This window comes from Uranotaenia lowii, chromosome 3 (assembly GCF_029784155.1).
Source record: "Uranotaenia lowii strain MFRU-FL chromosome 3, ASM2978415v1, whole genome shotgun sequence".
Lineage (NCBI taxonomy): Eukaryota > Metazoa > Arthropoda > Insecta > Diptera > Culicidae > Uranotaenia > Uranotaenia lowii.
This window is the reverse complement of record NC_073693.1, coordinates 120618960-120640618: the sequence shown is the minus strand read 5'-3', so window position 1 is coordinate 120640618 and position 21659 is coordinate 120618960. Positions and strand designations below refer to the sequence as shown.

At 33.7% G+C, this 21659-nt stretch overlaps 1 protein-coding gene across 2 annotated transcripts in view; it reads left to right on the top strand.

The window, feature by feature from the left end:
- LOC129751136 (WD repeat-containing protein 47) overlaps positions 1 to 21659 on the top strand; it is a 309466-nt gene that overhangs the window by 278792 nt on the left and 9015 nt on the right. Inside the window, exons 6-7 of one of the 2 annotated variants that reach the window (XM_055746455.1) lie at positions 3899 to 4056; positions 14616 to 14642. In XM_055746455.1, the coding sequence (XP_055602430.1) occupies positions 3899 to 4056; positions 14616 to 14642 (185 nt within the window). The remainder of the gene's footprint in view (positions 1 to 3898; positions 4057 to 14615; positions 14643 to 21659) is intronic. The other variant, XM_055746456.1, reaches the window with a different exon arrangement.

The following is a 21659-nucleotide window of genomic DNA, read 5'->3' as shown; positions in this document are numbered from 1 at the left end:
GTTAAAAAATAGAGTAAATGTTTGATAACATTGAATTAGGGTACAACTTGTTAAAATACCATTTACATATGGTTTCATATGCTGTCGTAGAGGGTAAAAATATCATATTTCAATTCTTCCCGGGAATCCTGGAGTTTCCGGGAAAAGGATGTCCAGATTTCCCGATTCCCAAAAATAGCAGGGAAATAAACTCTCTAATAATTATCATTGACTACATTAAATTGAAAATAAATAACATCGCAATCGGATGAATTTATTGAATGAAAACTTCTCTTTTCAGTTTAAAAAAAACTTGTTTTAACTCAATTTTGACTTCAATATAAATAATGATTGCCAGAATTTTTTCAGCACGTATCCGTGCCGGACAAACCGCGCAATTTTATATAAAAACCTGGAAAATCCAAGCATTTGATTTTAAAAATGACGACCATAAATCCGGGCAAATTTTCCTAAAATCCAGAAATTACTCACAAAATCAAGAAAAAATTGAAAATTTTAAATTTTTCATCATAACTTTTCGACCGATTTTGATTAAAGGATCAAAACAGTCAGCGACAAAATTAGACGTCATTTTTTTAAGCTCGTCAAATTTATCGAAAACAATTCAAATAATTTGAAATTTTCGAAAGAAGATGAAAATATTTCAGCGCTCCAGTGTTAAAAGCTGATGACTGATAGCTACAATACTAAGCAAGGTGGAATCTGAACCATCGTAAAAAAAAATACTCCTGGAGGAGAAAGAAGATGAATTTGGGTCCTGGCCGGAAGGTAAGCAAGAGAAAGTTCGGATCCAAGACTCGATGCTAAGTAGAATTTCATTATTCAAAATTCCTATCAATGCCTTAGTGTGAAGAAATAGATGCCTTTCCTCTTTTCTTGAAATTTACATTCAGTAACAGGGTAGGGTGTTTTTTTTCTTCTAATTTTTTTTGCAGAATTTCAGGGTCCATTGAACAATTGGTTTTGGCGATCAAAAATGACGCAGCAAAGTAAACACAGCCGCTCCATAAAAAATTTGGGTGGTTTCCCAAAAATAATGGATTAAGGGAATACTGAACACTTAGAAATTTCTGCCACCAAATCGAATTCTGGTCTCTGGATGCTTGGTGAGATCAAATCATTTTGAAAACATTTACATATTACATTGCCCAATAACAATTCTTCGCACTGTGATCATAAGCACGTACGCATATTTTGTCATGGTCAGTGACATGATGCATGGAGCAATCGCTAATCGTTTCCCTAATTAGACAGTAGGAAATTTCCTACCTAACTTTCACAACCCTGTTTCATGTAGGACTGTTTTTATTTAATGAAAAATATTTAAAATTCGATGTATTAAAAATTAAAGAGAAAAATTAGATTTAAAAATGTGTCATCTAGTTACAAAAAGAATAACTTAAAATACAGAGCTATGTATCATAATTTTACGATGAGCATTTTGAATTGATGAACTTTTTTTAAGAGATGGTTTTGTGAAATTAAAAAGAAGGTAAATCGTCGACTTGATATGTCACTGGATATTACGGTTATACATACTATAGGCTCATTTTTACAAATTTATGTTGGGGAAAGATACTAGAAATGTTCATGAAAAATAGGCACTTAGTGATAGTAGTTATATTTTTGTCATCATTACACTAAACAACCTCATGCCCCCGTATCAACTGAAAGCTTCGAATAGGAGCTAATAGGAGTAAGGAAAATAATTTTTATGGTTCACCGTAACACTTGTCAAAAGTGTCTCCCAATTAATTCCTTTTACTCAGTCCCAACCAAAATTAATTTGCTAGAATGCAGAGGTGACCTCGGTCCTAATGCACAAAATAAATAGTTCATCCCTTTCTTTTTTTTCCAATCTATCCATTGACTACTAGGACGTGGCCGGCGCCGTTATTGACGTTCTAAGAGAGAGCATTAGTTTTGTGAATTGCTAATCCCAAGCACCATTCATTTGACCTCTGAACAAAATTGATGGCCTCGGTCAATCACTGAGTAGCAGCCATTGGCGATGTGGAACTTGTTGATTTTGATTTTGATTTTGGAGGAAGTAATCCATTTTCTATAACTATGCACTTCGGGTTTAACGGTTTAAGGTGGATGTGAGTAGTTAATCAAGCTAAGCTAAGCTAAGCTAACTCATCGACCGATTTTGAATAGTTTTTTAGATTTCCAAACAACCTTTCATGATTGTTTCTATAAAATTTGCTCAAGAAATTTCGTTTTGCAGGCGTTTATTGTTTGGTTTTTGTATGATTTGCCAAATAAAATGAATAGATCCGGGCAAAATCCGGGAATTTTTCAATTAAATCCGGGTAACCGGCCCAGGCCGGACTGTTCCCAAGTTTTGTATTAAATATCTGGGCAAACCCGGATAAAACCGGGCAATCTGGTAACCCTTATATAAATGTACAACTTTTTAATAACGGACATTTTCTTTGTATAGTTGCTACTTTTTTTTAAAGTAGTAAATCAGTCAAATTTTTCAGTATTCTGTCCCAATTTGAGCTCATTAAAACGTATGTCACTATGCGGAATGAGTTTTTTTTTTGAGAAAAAACCAATTGAATGTATTGAACCATGTTAACTTTAGTTCATAAGTGAGAGTGTAAGTAAAATAGAAATATTGCCTTTAATCTACGAAGTGCAATCGCTTGAGACTATTCACTTCTACGGAAGATCCAACGGTATCTACTCTACTGATAAGCCAAAGGTTACCACCGACAAGAGCCATTCATCAGAATTTTCACTTCTGCAGCACATGTCCATCACATTCGCGTTTCTATAGTTCACTTTCACCGTTTAAAAGGCGATACAAATTGATTTGTGCCTAATCATTGAACTTTTTCGTTTTCACTTAGGCACATTCAAATTTTGAAACTCTCTTCAGGTTCATCACCCGTAAGTAAAAAGTTGCATGTCGGAAGACGCGTGGCCTCGCTGACCCATATTGTGTGTACATCTTCTTTTTTTTGTTTCTTTTCATGGCCACTGCTCATCATCAAAGATCCAAGCTCATGACCGCAACGGCCATGACTAGGCCACACTTGCATACACTTGCCAATGAAAAGAAAAAAAAAACTAAATTGAAAGAAGCCACACAACAATAAAGATCCACCGCGCTGCTCGTTAGCCATCACACAACAAAGCCACCGTTTTGGCCGAGCATTAATCAGTACGATATGTGCTGCTCTCTCGGTGTGTCTTCTTCTTTTTCTTCCATTGTGCCATTTATGTGGGTAAACTTGCTCTTGGATAGAAAACATAACTCGCGAAAAGTGAGCTATTGTTTGGCGTTGTGCTCACGCGTGCTCGTTCGCGTTGCCATGCTTCGAACTGTAATCTTTGCCATCATCTTCATCTTCGGTTAAGGCAAGGTACCTAGTGCGTTCAGTCGCTGCTGCTTCCATTTCCACCGATCGTGATGAACCGGAGATGGAGGATCACTGCACTTGAACAACTAAAAACCAACATGGTGAAATGCTTACTTCTCAAGGTACCTACCGACTAGACGCATTTCGTCTCGTTCACATGACAGCCTCCATCCAATAAAAGCGGCTTTTGAAGAAACAGAGATCCAACCATTGCAAACATCAGAAGCATAGTGTCATCATTAGCATTTGCTCATGCTGGCTTCCATTCTCAACTTAAGAGCTTTTTTACAACAGGTGCTGCTCTCTTAGGCATAAAAAAAGATCTTTCAATGCTTTTTAGGGAAAACGCAAGACATTTTGAAATATACCCTCCTCAACAAGAAGAACATAAGAGTGGATCTAACATTTACCCCGACTGCAATCTTCATTGGTTTTCTATGGAATTCTTGAACTGATTGATGATAATCGCTAGTTTCACAATGTCTCTAACTAACATGTCTTTCCTTTCTTTCTTTCACTTTCAGTCCGACCAAAACCGACCGAAATTCGTGGCCGTTACCAGCCTAGAGGATGTGCAAGCCGTACGGTGCGCGGAATTCCATCCGAATGGGCGAATCTACGCCGTCGGTTCCAACTCGAAGACGTTCCGCATCTGCGAGTACCCGCCGCTCTCGGAAATCAGGTAAAAAGCAATTAGGTAGACTATTTTGGGGATTTTGTTTTTTCTCTTTTTTTTTTTTTTTGAAACAAATTTTATTATTGATCCCTTCAGCACAAAACATCCAAAACCTCCAAGGCACATCAAGGCATGATAAGCTTTGCAAACAAATGTTACTTGAACTCTATTTATGGGGAACTAAGATTTCTCAAACTGAAACTGCAATTCAACTATTTTCACTTATCGTTGAATCCCTCATAACAAGTCTTAATGTTATATCACACATTTTGTATCATAAGTTATAAGAATTTATTGGTTTTATTTAACAGTTTTGGTTAGTTTCTCTAAAAAATCTTATCAGATCTTTTTATTAAAAGGTTCACATCATAGTAAAAATACAGGGTGTTTCAATGCAACAAAATTGATTAAACAAAAAGATGTTGTTATCGTTCACACTTTTAACCTGTTGTTAAGGCTCATATCATTGAGCAGCACCTAGACATTTTTTGCGAAATACCACTGAACCTGAACAAGTGTCAAGGAAGCTACAGCCTTTTGAGGCACTATGGCACTTAAATTTTCTTGTTGAAGGTCAATCCCAATCGCGATATGAACGTCGAACTTTAAACCATGCGTCGTTATAACGGGTGGCAACCAAAAACTTTGGAATATTTTCGAGGCCCCAATAATTATAAACAAGCTCAAAGAAAAATAAGAGTGTGTATGTGTTAGATTTTTTCTCCTCTTTTTGCAATTTTTTTTTTGTTTGCCCAGTTTTTGCTAAAAATGCCGTCGAAACAAGAAACGTTTCGCGAGTTCTACGAACTGCTCAAAAATCTCGGCAAAAGGTACAGCATTTTAAAAGTAAAAATGTGGCGGCTTCCACTGTTTACCATATCCTAAAATTCCCAATAACTACTCGCAAGCAAGGAAGTGGCAGACCAGCGAAAATTATGGACGCAAAAGAACCACGATCTCTTTATCGTGCCTTCAACAACAAGAATTCACTGAGTCAACGGGATTCCGCCAAGTTGTCCTCACGAGTACATTGGCAAGACATTGAAAAAAAAATGGAATTAAGAGCCGAAAGAAGACAAGTGTCCCAGAATACACTAAGTATTACATTTCGACTCCTAAATTCCAATGCCGCTGGATGATCCGGAATTATTCCGGAAAAGGTTTTGTTTAGGAAGACGATTTTTCACAAAAGTCACTTCCCTCTTTCGAACACGAACCACAGCTCGATAAATCTGCCTCAATGTCGCTCAATTGAAGATTTTTTCGGAACTTTGAGCTCATTTGTGTATAAAAATAATTGGAGAGCCAAGAACTGCAAACAATTGATGGGTAGAATCAAGAGATATATATTCACAAAGTTGACATGAAGGCCGTACAACGCTCCTGTTCCCACATCAAACGGAAGCTTCGGCAAATAGGCGATAAAGGTCCGTTTTAAACTGTTCACTATTTTATTTAATTTTTTTTTTCAACAATGGGCAATGTACCTTTAATTCCAATAAATCAAATCTTCTTCAAGTACACTTGATTTTTTTTCACATCTTGAAAGAGAAATTCCAAAACTTTAGTTGCCACCCGTTATTCTTTCACACATGATAACTTTAAATAAACTTAAACAGTTTGATATAGAATTTAAAATTCCAGCTTTTCAAGCTTGGGAGTTTTCAATAACAACATGTATAAATTTTCACTAATATTCAGTCGTTTTTTAACTCGTTTTTGATTCATTTGTCTATTCGAAAGCTGTTCACTTATATTAAAGGGCGTGTCTCATCAAATTGCATCACGGAAAAAACGCTGTAGAAATCCTCCAAGTAGACCGATCTTTTTGAAAATTTTAGACAGTAAAATAAAAATTATAAAACAACTTTTTGCATTTTCTTTTTAATCATACTGCATACTCATCACCTTCCTCTTTACCCCGTCCATAAGGTTCTGTACATCGTCAGGTTGTAGTTTTTTTGAACAGAAATCCATTTTCTCTTGAAGTTCGCCTCTGATTTGATAACTTTTGGGTTCTTCCGGAGAGCATGCTTCATAATCGCCCAATATTTCTCTATTGGGCGAAGCTTTGGGCTTTGGGTGGGTTCATACCCTTTGGCACGAAGGTGTCCCCGTTGGCTTCGTACCACTCCAACACGTCCCGTGCCACCATTACGAAGCAAGATCCGGCCAGAAGATGGTCGAGCCATCGTGCCAATAGTGGTAATAAACGCTTCTGTAGGCACTCCTTAAGGTAAACCTGCCCGTTTACCATGCCGGTCGTCACGAACGGGGCGCTCCGCTTTCCGCAAGAGCAGATCGCTTGCCACACCATGTACTTTTTGGCAAACTTGGATAGTTTCTGCTTGCGAATCTCCTCCGGAACGCTGAATTTGTCCTCTGCGGTGAAGAACAACAGGCCCGGCAGCTGACGAAAGTCCGCTTTGACGTTGGTTTCGTCGTCCAATAACCAGGCAACGCGGCTTCGTCAGCATTTCGGTGTACAGCTTCCTGGCTCGCGTCTTCCCCACCATGTTTTGCCTTTCGTCGCGGTAATGAGCTTCTAAACCTTGTATGTACGCAGACCCTCCCGCTGCTTGGTCCGCTGGACGAATGAACTTGACAAATTCAGCTTTTTGGCGACATCCCGGGCCGAACTTCTCGGATCACGTCTAAACTGGTTCTCGAAGTATCATTTTAGTACTCTGCTGACCGTGGATTGGACGATTCCCACCATCTTACCGATGTCCCGATGTGACAACTCCGGATTGTCGAAATGAGTGCCCAGTATTAATTCACGACGCTCTTTTTCGTTTGACGACATTTTTCCAAATTTTCGAAAAATTGACAGTGAAGCATGGCCAACGTGATCTATACACTCCTATCTGATTATAAGTGAAAGCTGTAGATATAATTCCTGAAAATTAAATTTCTACAGCTTTTTTTCGTGATGCAATGTGATATGACACACCCTTTACTTCTAATGAAAGCTTGTCATAATGCGATCAGATTTATTTTGCTTGCTTTAAATTTCTTATCATATTACTATCCAGTCGTTAAAATAAACATAAAATTTCATCGAACATCATCATACAAAAAATTTGAAAGAATCGTCCTAAATAATCAACCGTTAAAGTAAAAGTTCCGTTTACTAAATATTTAAAGCATCGTTCTTTCAAAGAAAATGGTTGAAATTATCTTTCACAAGATGTTTAGCAGTCGAATATTTGTTGATTTGTTAAAATTAGTTTTATGAGTCACCGATGTCTCGATGCTATGCTTTTTCACAAAACGTTTACTTAAGTAAAAGTTTCGCAAAAAAATTCTTATTTTCTTATTTTGCTGCTATATTTTTGAGTTTAAAATCCGATTTTTTTGATTTTCCATTCGCCTACTAGGAAAGTACAATTTTACCATAAATAAAATCACGATTAAAATCTTTCGCAACGTTCAAGCATCAATAATAATTGTTGTAGAAGGCGAGTCCATCAAATCAGAAGTACTCACAGCCAAGGTGCCGAAAAAAAATTCTGTGTTTTTGAGGAAAAAGTTCCAACTTTCTGTGATTTTACCCAAGAATTCTGTAATGGTTTTCTGTGTTGCTATTGCCTTTAATTTAATTGAAAATGCATGATAAATTAGGACTTTTTAACATTTTAGTGACACAGATTCTGTGATGAAAATTTGCTCAAAATTCTGTGAAATTACAGATTTTTCTGTGATTTCGGCAACCTTGCTCACAGCTTACATGCAACTCAGCTTCGTTTCTGCAATCATTAGCAAATAAAGTCTTCGATTGTTAAGTTTATTAGGTACAGTATATGTTGTCACTCTGAGATTGGTGATTGCATTTTTGTAGCACACTTTCTATCTCAGATATTTTTAATAATTATTGTAGTAACTTCCCAGATTTTTTTTTCTAAAGGTATCCCGAATTTTTACCCAAAAACTTTTCAAAATCCGTGCATTGGATTTCAGAATTTTCAAATCAAATCCGGCCAAAATCCAGGTATTTCTCATAAAATATCAAGAAAAAGCAAGACACATACAAATTCATTTTTATTGTGGCAAATTTAGTTATTCCAAATTCCAATTCCAAATAATGATTGCAAGTTTGTTTTGCTGAGTTTAAAAAAGTTCAAATACATTTGTTGTAAATTCAAAAAATTTGTTTATTGACGCAAAAACCATAAATAGACGTGCAAAATTTGAGTTTTGGTTAGGATTGGCTAATATTGTCAATAAATCCGGGATAGTGCTTTTCCGATTTTGTTTCATAGAAATACGGTTGAGCCCGGATAAAACCAAGTAATCTGGAATGCTTATTATGATAAAAAATACATATTAAAATACATGTATTTGTTTATTGCCAAATCATTGATTTTTTTTATCCCGATCATTAACTCAATATTTAATGCTATGAACCTAAAGATTGTCCTCCGAATTGGTTGATTTTTATAAAAATACTAGCTGACCCATTGTGCTTTGCTACACCTTCCGAAAATAAGTGTAATTTGTAAAAATTTATTCAAATTTAGATTTTAGAGAGCATTTGGGGTATTTTTTGGAGTTGAAAAAATATGGTATAGAAATTTGAAAAAAAAAACGATGAAAAGGATTTTTAATAACCTTTTTCAAACAGCTTTTTTCACCATCCTCGCCTACGAAGCAGTTTGAATATCTATCCTTTTCGCGCCAAAATTAGGTTGAAAAAATGTTTTGCCATATTCAAAACCCGTGGACATAAGACATTATAGCTAGTAGTTTTCCAAAACAGCACTTATCATGGTAATGAAAAATATTTCAAATCAGTTATGTATTAAATACAGTGCAAATTTCTTTTTTTTAATAAATTTACTACGGCAAAAAATATAAATATTCAAAAAAATATCAGTTGCAGAAAGTCAAATATTCAAAAATGATGGCAAAAACAAATTTTTAAGCCAACATTTGTCCCGTATATTTGGGCAAGTGTCAATGCAAAGCTTATTTACAGATGCGTCAGAGTAATGGCCTTAAAATGGATTTAATACGTATTCCTGTTTTCTGTTCTATCAAGTTTCAGTGATATTGTAGTATTCCTGCAGTATAAATTTATGTTTTACTACACTTTTAACAAATGCCGTTCAAAGGGAATGACAAAGGTCATTTACAAAGACATTTAAGATTTTTCAATATCCGCTTCAGTTTCAACATTCAGAATACTCCTTCTGGTCTTCCCAACATATTGAATCATTTTGAAGATGAATTTCTTAAAAGTTCGACGTTTGTCCTTGCCCCACCGTATAAGTTGACAGGAGGGAATATTGTTTTTAACACTTTAAGGGTATACTAAAAATTTCTCATCAAAATTTTGCGTCCAGTTAAATATCAGTTCTAAATTCTCGCTTTTCAAAAACGAAGCGAATCAAAAGTCTCTTTTATGCAGCCATGTAACACAAAAACACTTTTCATGTAAAGTACGTACTTGAATTGATATGTTATAAAAAAGTACAATGGTTTGTTCAGAATTACTTAAAATAAAAAGCTCCCAGTTTCATTTCTAAATTCGTTTCAGTTGTGTTTTGGGCCGAAGTAACAATTTCTAGGAAAAAACATAATTTTTATTTTTTTTAACAGAAAAAGTTTTGAATATGTTCTAATGTTCCTTGAATGAAAAGTCGAATGCTACCTACATTAACACGAACTAAATATGGAAGTATTTTTGCGAACCTTTCAATTGGTTATGATTCGATTGATAAAATACCAATCCGTGTCACATCTAGGCGTCATTTATTACCAAGTGCAATTAAGCAAGAAAAAAACACATCTAGGTTGCATATCGCCCCCACGTGCATAAGAAACATAGGTACTTGGTTTAGGCGCCTGATTGTTAAATTTTTCCATCGATCAATGAATAGTATGCTTTAGTTACTATCCGATCCCCTTGCGACGACGTTTGCTTGACCATAGAGACGAAAAACAAACCCCTCAAATAAAAGAAAATCTCTAAAAATGGATGACATGACTTTTCAATTTCAGATTTTGGCAAAAAAAATGTATAGGTATGTTTTATTCGATCGACAAAATGTCAATCTGGGTCTCATCTAGGCGTCATTTATAACCATGTGCTGTTACTAATGAGCTAGGAATCAAGTAGAAAAAAATCACATCAAGGCTTCATATCGCCACCCCTTGCATTGAAAATATTCTTGGTTGAGAAATACGCGCCAAAATATTCCCACTGATCAGTATGCTATGCCTGGGTTACTATCCTTTTGCGACGTTGGCTCGACGCCTCGACCTTGGAGACGAAAAACAAACCGCCCAAAGGAAGAAAAAATCTCGAGAAAATGGATGTCATGACTTTAATTTGTTTCGAAAAACTACAAACTTTGTATGGAAGCCCTCCCTCCCTTAAGTCGGATGGAGTTTTGACTATTACAGAAACCATCCCCGGCCTCAAAAACCCTTAGATTCCAATTTTGACGATGATCTGTTCAGTACTTTCCGAGTCTATAGGGAACAGACAGACAGACAAACATTCATTTTTATATATATAGATTGTCACGAAATTGCACATTAGGAAAATTTGGCCCCAAATCCCAAAAAAAAAATCGAAGACACAGGTGGGAAGGCCTGATATACTCTACATTTCTTATGTAGAATTTTCTCAGAAATGGAAACCTCCTTAGTGAAGTGTTATTTGATCCTTATTACCTAAAAAAATTGTAATAAGTTCGATAAACTGAATTTGGTCAACAAAGTCTTTCAGCTTAAATTTTGTTTGGAAACATTCAAATGTGATGTGAATGTTTCATTAAGATTGATGAATTGCTTAAGGAATTATGTACATCCTACCTTCATGAAAAAGGTATTTTCATCAATTAATCTCTTGAATAGATAAATTCTTTTGCGAAACTGCAAATCTTGAGCAAAAATCAGTCGAACAATCTGAAGCTTTGGGAATTGTTGAGTGCATTTTTAAGTTTTCAATAAATATTCAGTATGTAAAAATGGATCAACGGAAATAAGGCCCCCTTTTTTGAAAAGGTTTCAGAGCAGTATATAACCCGAAGACCGTAAATGCGAAAGACCGAAAATGCGAAGGTCACTTGGCCGAATGGTCACTAGGCCGAATGTTTGTTAGGCTAAGCTTGCTAGATTGTCCGAATTTACCCGGACTTGCTTGGGTATTTTGAATTTCAGATGTTTGAGTCCAAAAAAAAAACTAAGATCAAATTTTATCAAAATAACTATGAACAGTTTTAGGAAACCTAAATTATGACTCCGTTGATGCGTTTCGATAAGAAAAATTTTGAAGCGTTTTTTTCTTGATTTTGGTTTAATAATTGCTGAGTTTTGACCATTGGATTTTGAGTTGAAAACTTTGAAATCAAATGTCCGGATTCGGCCAGATTTTTAAATAAAATAGCCCAGAACAGTCCGGCCCGAATAAGTGCAAAAGAATTTCTGGCAATCTTATGTTTGGCAAAATGGTCATTACTCCGAAAGGTAATTAGGCCGAATGTTCATAAGGTAGAACGGATGATAGGCCGATAAGACATGTTAACGGTTATCTGCATGATAGACCGAATGGTCACTTGGCCTATTTATATAAGTTAGAATGTACGCTGCCTCGGCCAAACTTCTAAAACTTTCGACCTTTTGGCCTTTCTTCCATTCAGTTTAATGGCCATTCGGTTTATCGTCCATTCGGCCTAATGATCATTTGGCCTGATAACCATTTCACATTATGATCATTCGGCCAAACATTCTTTCGGCTTAACGTCCTTTCGGCCTAATTTAACTCATTCGCCCTAACGTCCATCGGCCAAATGATTTTCGGCCAAATGGCATTCGGCATCGTAACTCTCAACGCCTCTTGCTCTTTTGATCCTTGCTCTAATACTTCTAATCATATTCTAACTTAATCGTGTTACTGTTCAGGAAAAAGAAGAAAATAAGTTTTATCATTTATAAAAATATCTCGAAATTCGATTTTGAATAAGGCCCTTAAATATTTTAATTATGGCGATAGCCAACATCATAATTTTATTCTCGGATGCACTATATAAGCCAAATTCGATCGATAAAAAAAACTAAAATATTTATTCGGCCTCGAAAACAACAAAATTGTAGGTCTAATTTTTCAACGGACCCTGTGTAGAAGTATCAAATAACGTTCCTTAGCAAGAAACACTTAAATGATATCCTAATTCTATATAGGATGAATATCAAGAAAAGAAATGACTACATTGATCCAACAAAACTAGAATTGTTAAACGTTTTTCAGATTTCATATTTAAAATTCAGGTTGTATTCACCTTTGACAATTTTTATTGAAACAGTTAGTGTTCGGTCTTCAAGTGGAGTGGTCGTCTTTTTGTGTGCTACGACGTTTCTCTTGGCCTTGAGTAGCTCTGCTACTGATCAATTTTGCTATTGTTTTACACAATAGCTTATATCTAGTTGGAAGTTGTGTGTGATAATGGGATCCAAAATGGAAGATGCGCGAACCAACTCGCTCAGAATATATTTTGGTCCGGGGAAATCTGAACCCTCAGTATTTGAAATCTTTAATTTCATTAAACTTAAAATGAACTTAGTAAGTGAAAATTTATTAGCAATGTATAAAGAACCGAAGGAGCACAGTGTATATTTAAAATTTAACAGTGAAAATCTTCTAAAAGAGACTTTGAAACGGTTGCCATCTTCGATGGAGTTCGGTTACAGCGAGAAAAGTTCAACCATCGTTACCTTATCTGAAGCATCTAGCGTGTTCAAATACGTAAGAATTTTCAACTTACCACCAGAGATAGATGATAGAGAGATATCGGATGTTTTTGCGAAATTCGGTGTTATACAACGAATGGTAAGGGAAAAATACGGAACGGAAACTGGATTCCCAATCTGGACAGGTGTGCGTGGAATTCATATGGAAATAAGTTGTGAAATTCCTGCGACAGTGCACGTGCAAAATTTTCAAGCCCGCGTGTTTTACGAGGGGCTTGTAAATAAGTGTTTTGTTTGTGGGAGCAAAGAACATATTAAAGCGAACTGTCCTAAGCGTATCGCTGTTGGGAAAAGGTTAAGTCATCAGGTTCTGAGATATAGCGACATTGTTGCGGGACCGAGTCGCTGTTTAGCGACGGCTACTGACGAGGACAATTCTGGAAACATCGTACAAGAAGAAGCATTGGAAGTCGTATCAGGAGGTTCGTGCAGTCAGAAAAAGGGAGAGGTAGCTGAGGAGACAGGAAACGAGTCTAGCAATGCCGGAAAAGAAATAGAACATCGGTCGAAACCTTTGGAAAAAGCAATCGATCCAGAGCGTGAGAGAAGCGACTCAGAGACTGAGGAGATGGATTCTGCATCTTTGAGAAAACAGACGGAGCGAGCGAAACGTGGTCGGAATGAAATAAAGACTAATAACAGGAATGGATCCGAAACATCAACGGAATCAGATTCGGGACTAGTGATAATTCCATCTTCTCCTAGTTTCTTGGAAGCTCAGAGTGCGCTCACTCGCGCTCGATCAAAATCGAAACAACAAAGGCAGCACTGATAATCTATCTTTCTTAGCTCAGTAATCAGGAGCTATGTTAAGTAGATAACATAATACAGATTAGGCATTAGTTTATTTTAGAAAAAAGGTGAATGTATTCCGAACACAACTGTAGATGTAATAATTTGTTCAATAAATAATAATAAAAAAAAAAAAAAAAAAACAACTTGAAATTTGGCAAAAAGATGTAAATATGTTTATCCTGATGTACCTGACCAATTTTGACTAAAATCGATTACAGAGAAAAATCTGAGGGTAGAAAATTATTCGTTTTTTAGATAGGGTTTTTACATTTTACTAAAATCTTTACCACCTTTATTGCTTGAAAAGGTTGTTCTGAAAAAATAAGCTTTTAATTAAAAAAAAATTGGCCATATGCTACCAGAAGACACTGAAGTTTATCTTTCATTGAATGATTTTTGTCATTTCATACTCTAGCTTCTTAAATGAGTTTTCTAAATAAGTTTTCAAGAGAAATAGTTTTGGTCGGTTTTTAAACCTGCACATTTTTTTTTTAAATTACTGATTTGAAACCCTTTTCCCATTTGCAACCATCATCTTCGTCACTATCACAACTTTTTGGCTGTTCCATATCATAACTTGCACTTGCATCAGGTGACCAATTATAAGCCCTCTGGTATCTAAGTTCTCACAACCTCCTACCGCCCACTTTAAGCATAAATCTCGTAGACACTAGCTTCTCTCTTTTTTTTCTTATTATCTTAAAGTAGGTAGTAGATATAAAAATTAAGTTGTTGGTCGTTTTCTCATGTCTGACTTTTTTACTCTTTTTTTTCTCTTTGTTCATCCCATACCCTTCCTACCTTCATTGGGTGGCATTTGTATGTTCAATTTTTTTTTTTCTATATTTCTATCCCCGGTAATCATTGTTGTTTCAATATAACCGAACCCAAACTCAACCGAACTGAGTCGACAAAAGCTTCCATAATCTAACCTCCTTCTGGGTGGTGGGTCTGTCGTGGTGTCTGTGTGCTGTGCGTGTCTCAAAACTTATCTATCTCTATCCTCCATGCAGCAAAAGATGTGAAAGTGATGCAAGTTGGTGAGCAATTAACGTCTTTTTATCGTACCCACATTGTTATCGTTTCGGTATGTTTTTTTTTTCCATTTTCTTCTGTTGCTTCGTCGTTGATATCTGTATTCGATCTAAGACGATGCGGCTTTTAGAGTAGCACCCACAAAACTGTCATGCAAATTTGATGTGCTTATCGTTGTTACATTAAAAAGTACATAATCGGAAAAGCTTGTTCGCTATCACGACAATTAAACGGTGCCTCAATTTGAGGCTGTTCACACGATCAAGCTGGAATACAATGTCGTGTTGTGATAAATATCTAGAAATCCTTCTGTTTTAATTTTGTATACATAAATTTATCAAATTAACAAGCGGAAACTTGTAGTGCGAACGAACAAAAAGATGGTATGTGATCGATCAGAAAAGCTCCCTTAAACGCAGAACAGATCCATCGATCCGTTCTAAGTTTAAGGGAGCTTAGGGAGCTTTCTCTGTTTGTTATCATCGCGTTTGATACAACCGGGGCACAGTGGGTTATCGATGGCCATCAGCAAAAAAAATTCTTTGATTTAGCCATCATTTAGCCATAATGTTTTCAGTTTTTTCTTCTTTACAATTTTCAAGTGATTAAATCTCAAATTTCAGCACAATATTATGAAATTTGATTTTCTATGATTTCTCAAAATTTGGTAAACTGACATTTTTGATATTTTTCTTTTTTTTTTGTAAATTCTTTGTTTGGAACGGCTCATACCTTTAGGCTTTAAGGAGCCAAACTCGTTTTGTATTTTTACAATTTGAATACTTAGCTTAACACTTGTTTAGAAGAAAGAGGAGGATAGAAAGGGTAATATGAAAATAAAAAGAATTACAGACGAAGATCAATAGCTTTTAAGAAAAGTATATTTTTCTTGGAAAAGTGCATTATTTCGAAACTCTCTAAAGCTACAACGATACATCGAATCTTTCTAGCATCAAAGGAAAAATTGTTTGAATCACAATATTTGACTAATCTCTTTCATTAGATAGAGTTGAATGTGATCACAGTAGGCCAAGTGTTAAAAAATTGTAAAAAAAAGTTTTTTTTTTGTAAAAACCTCGTATAAAAGTTTGGTTGTCACAGTTTTCTACGGCTGTGACTGTTTTAAAGTACTAGGTAATTTCACTGCAGCGCTTAAAGCTACAAATTACTTCATCAAAAGGTGATTAAAAATAATTGTTGAAAAACATGTCAGAAAATAAGTTCGCTTCCGGTGGTATTCAATCCTATATCACTCCGGGCTAAGTCATTTTATTCTACGACACTATACGCTCACAAACTTAATTTAAATTGTCAGATGCTATTAACATATCAATAAATCTTTGGTATTGAAACTTGAATCTCGACACACAAAACTTCTACCTCGCCTTCAAAACTGTTTTTTAGAAGTGTATGTATTTAAGTTCATCCATGACTTTCTTACTAATCACTTTGATGGTAAAAAAAATATTTTAATCATTTCAAATTGTATTTGATATGAAATATTCAAGAAATCAATTTAGGCCTAAACTTTATTTTGTGTTGTTGCTCAACTTCACATTGAAAAGTGAATAGATAAATAACACAAGGCTACAAAATTCACATTTTTCTGAGGAAAGATTCAAAGAGCCAATTTTGTTTAGTTTTGGTGGCCTGAAACTTTTAAAAATAGGTCAAAATTAATAAGGAAAATTTTGCGCTTTTCTGACATGACTTTGAAATATTACAAAAAAAAAACTTCAAAATCAAGGTTTTTATCAACTATCTCCATAACCGCAAGAAAGTTTGACTTCTGCGAAAAAAGTTTTCTATTCGTTTTTTTTCCCAATACTAAAATAATAGATTAAAAATGAATTTTTAAATGAGTGTTAACAACTTTGAATTTTAGATATGTATTTTAAAAAGCAAAACCTTTTTTTATACTTTTTTTCATTTATGTCAGACGTACTTTTCTTTCCAAATTTCAAGATAGTTTTTTAGGTTATTCATCATCATCATCATCATCATCATCAAAATATTATTCTTTAATAAAATAAAGAATTTAAATAGAATAGAATAGAAAAAAAAATCTTCCTTGAATGGTAAATTTGATCTTTTCCAATCTTCATTATATATTATGTTATATTCTAATTTGTGAAGAGTTTAATCGCCGTTAATTATAAAAATAATAAAAGAAAGTATGAAGAAATAAAAGATAATTAAAATGAGCGAGTAGATTTGGATTAGAAGCATTTTCGTCAACTTTTTCCCCATGCAAAAAAAATTCATTTTCATGTTCTTGAAATGTTCTTGCTTAAAGATCGTAACTTCTACCACTGAATAAAATTAACTTTTTTTATTTTCACATAAATTTACAAATTTTTGTTGTATTTTTTTTTAATTATCCGGTTTTTTAGTCAAACTTAAAAAACAATATATTGTTTTGATAAGTTTGCCTTTGTTTTTCAACTATGATTTTTTGTGTTTGGAAAACAGAATCTTTTTGGAATCCTATAAATATAAATATATTTATTTATTTATTTTTTTTTTTTTCATATAAGAAAAGTAAGTTTCTTTCTTTGTGCTTTCAAGGACCCAATGATTCCACTAACGGCTACATAATATTCAAAGTTTGAATTTTAAACTGTCACTGCGCTGCAAGTTTTATAAACGTTTTATATATTTTAATTATTTTAAATCATCTCTTTTTAATCGAAAAAAAAATCATCATTTTTTGTTATAAATCTTTGAATATTTCGAAAAATGTTTCGAAGTAACAAATTTTTAGCATTATTTCAATTGGTAACGTTAACTAAATTAGCATTTGCTTTGTGCTGTCAATATTTACATCAAAACTTTAAATTCCTTATTTTTGTTTAAATCAGTTTCGTATTTTATCACTCAAAAAATGACTCATTCCTTAAACTGTACTTTGTCAGTGATGATAAATTATTCAAGTTGTATTTTAAATATATAAAGTCATTATTATAAACTTCAATCAAGCATGAACTTTTTAAGCCTTTCATATTGGAAGAATTTGCAGATAAAAAAGGATTTATTCTCTGATTTTGATTCCTGGCTTTCTTGAAATAAATTTAAATAGTTTTTTCTTGTATCTTTGTATTAGAAAAAATGATTTCTGACCAGGTCTTAGAATTCGGATTTAATTTCTTTTCACATTCGATTTTTTATGTATTCTATTTCAGTGCACTGATTTTAATGTCCAAATTCTGGTTCTATTCCAAATTTTTATTCACATACGTGGCATTGAAAAAAATTGACTTGAAATTTCTAATTCAGAATAAGAATTATCATTTTTAATAATTTATTAATAACTTCCCGGAAATAACCTTGTTTCGAAACTTTGATTCTGATTTACTTTGATTCGTTTTAGTAAAATTTATTATTTTTTCGAATTTAAGTGATGGTAAATGAGTAAGAAAATTGTTTTAGAACTCAATTTCCTTATTTATTGTGCATTTTTGGTGTTGTTATTATATCAACCTTAAAAAGAATTTCGAAACCAGCCCCCTCCCCGATGAACGGGTTTTCGCACGGATCTGATCCGAGGTATCACACAATTTAGAGTTTTAAAAATTGTTTTTCATAATTTGATGTTTGAGATTTCTGTCCTTTTGAACAAAATGAAAAAATAAATTGGTAAGGCAACAAATCCATGAGAAATAAAGCATAATTTCTTTTGGAGAGAATATTTTTCAATCAAGAAAAGTGGAAGTAGGATCTTATGAGAGTTATGAAGAAAAAAATATAGTTTATTTTGATTTGTAGTTCGACTTGATTACGTAATTCTTCTTTTTTTTTTAATATAAATTTGATAAAATGTCTTATAAAAACAAAATGAGTTAAAGTCAGGGGGCATCCCTTAACATCTTGATATTTTTTCATCAGGGGAAACTCCCAGTAATCAAAGATCACACAATTTTATGAAGAAATAGTTATAAAGATAAAACCCGGAAAATGTTTCAAAATGGGATTCATACTTTAAGGACGACCCCAGATAAAAAAAAAATGTTCATGACGATCTCTGGGCTTGATAATTTGAGTATCATTCATAGCAAATCTCTATAACGGCCAAATAAATAAGAAAGAAAGCCTTCACTGGTACTTGCTTACCTTTCATAGGTCTCGCGAAGTTGTATTTTGTTTTGGTGATTTGTATGTATGTATGTATGTATAATCCATCCAACGACCCCCTGAGCTGGCAGGTATGTTATGCAAAAAAGCCAATATTAATCCGTTTGATTAAAATTGTTCAATCGCGGGTGCTGGTGGTGTTAGCTCTATTGAAATTCCAGTAACCCATTTCAGAATGGCACCTGCACATCCCGAGGCTACTTTCATTGCCAATAAGCCCCGCCCAATCATAGCCGCATGACCAAATGGGTCATGTAATTATGATTAGTCTTTCCATCATTTATTGTTGACATATCTAGGAACTTCATAAATATAATCGCCAAATTATATAAACTTAGCACCCTAATACGTCCAATAAAAAATGAACATGTATTTAGTTTATGATTTCAATTATAGTTACTATTATGGTATAGATGAAGATAAATAATATGGGTGAAAAAAAATAGTAGATATTTTTTTTTTAAATTGAACAATGGTCGTAACAGTTGGAAACTGGAAGATAGCTATCATATTTTTCTGGAAAAAACATGGTTAATAAAACATTTGATGCAGAAATTGTTCGAAATTTTTCCTTTTCTACTTGTTATTCATCCTGTGGCGATCCAGCTGAAAATCTTAAGGATTTACAAATATTTATGTTTTAATGTTAATATACTGTATACTTTTTACGAATAACATGATGATTTACATACTATGATATAATTTAATGTATTATGAAAATGTTATTAGAAGAAATAAAAAATAGTTGAGCCCGTAAATTTGGTTATACCATAAATGTGATATGCCTCAGCTCGAAATTTCTGTAAATTTAAACTTAATTAATCGCTTACCCTTAAAGATTACCGTTGTACCATTACTCCTTGTGCTTTCAAGCAACAATGACAAATGATGCTGAAATCATCATATTAGTTTGCTGATACCTCTCTATTTTTATTTGTTTTGTTTGGCATGTTTCTGGATAGCCTGAACCTTTTTAAGTTCGATCTAAATTTTTTTAGTGATTATTTGCAGGAAAAAAAATATTTTTTGTACATACGACATAAAACTGTAAAATAGTAGTAGGTACTATAGCCATTTCGTTCAAGGTCAAATAAATAACAGTATTGGTTGGTATTGGTTTTACTACATATTAAATAATGCTATGGTTGTTGGCACAAACTCCTACCTAAACTAACTAATCAATACCAAAAATATCAAATTTTTGTTAATAAGAGAGAGAATTGCGGGTAAATTGATTCAAACTAAAAAACGAATATGCAATGCGTTTACCGATGATTTGATAGAAGCTGAATATGGAATACATAATTTGTATGATTTAACATATTGTAAAAATATTCGTTCGAAAATTCAGATTTGTGATAAATGTTGTGTTTATGCTGGAAAACAAAAATGATTAAAAGAAACCAATGCTTGAAACTGTTGAAGAAATATTATAGTTTAAGTTTGATAAAATAATTCCATTTGAGTAAAATTCAAGATAATGAAATGGTTGGTTAAAAAATCAGGAAGATAATTGTTATGGTGCAGAGTGCTGACATGTAATCCTGTAAAGAAATTATTTATAAATGTTACATTTTTAAATACCAAATGAATATAGATGTTGATGTTAAATTCTCAAAAATATTAAAAGACCATTAAAACGAACTAACTCATTGCTCTGGTACTGAAACAACTTTTAACGTTGTTGAAATATGTTTGAATTTCTTGTATCAACAACAAAAGCATAAGGAAACTGAGTTATGCAATAAATAAAAAAATTTAGATTTAACTAGTTGTTGGTCATAATATTGAATGTAAGTGCATTTTAATATTTTGAAAACGTTTCCTAATTTGACTATAAAATTAGCCTAAACATGCGCTTCATTAAACATTATTTTTATATTAATCCTCCCATTTACTATAAAATTCTAACACTGGTGTTCAAATAAGAAAACTTCTGAATAATCGAAAGTTTGCTCTTTCATGAAGTACAAAAATATCATTCCCAAAGCGTAAAACAAACCATAACTTCACTTTCCGAAACGTGTACTGCCAATTATAGTTCGAATCGATCTATGGACTGTTCACAACCCGGTGAATTCTTCACAAACACAATCATCTTATTGTCCACAACTTTTCCGCACAACACACCGATAATTAAAAAGCTGCCATAAAATCACGAGTCTGAATGAATGATTTTAACAAACTTAACAGAAAAAAAACGAACCAATTTCTCCCGAGAAAAAAAACATTCTCCATTGAGTTAAAACTCCATTCTATTCTAGTCGATCCTAATTAGTGCATATTCAAAATTAATGCTCCAATAAAAAAAAGTTTCATTCATGAAATTCAAAATAGTTAAGATATTGTAACTCAAAGTGATCCCATCTTTCAATCTTTACTCTCAACAAATAGTCCGATCCGATAAGCATTATGATTGAATTGATCATTTAAATTCAAGCTTTCATTTAGGCAAACTCATTTCGATTTCCAAGAAAAAAAAAACTTTCACAACTTTCGATTATGCATTTTCATTGTAAAAATAATATATTCAAAAACCACTTACCAGATGACTTCCATAACTTACACACCCGTGTCAGGATGGTATTTCCTTCCGTCCCTCAGCTGGCAAGTCCTTCCTTCGTTCCAAAGCAGTCGATGTTGATTCGATTCTTCTAATTTAGGCTCAGAGATAAAATACATGTATTTAAGTTTTAAATGGTCGTGAAAATTATGGATCATTTTGCTGTTTTGTTTTTGATTCCAAAACAAACTTCTTGTATTTTGTTTTGGTGATTTATTGCATTATTCTTCGACGCAAAAAATGTGATGCGGTTAAATATTGTTTTTGCGGTTAAGGAAAAATATCTTCAATACCTGTCAAAACCACTCTCAAAAGGAAAATTTTTAGT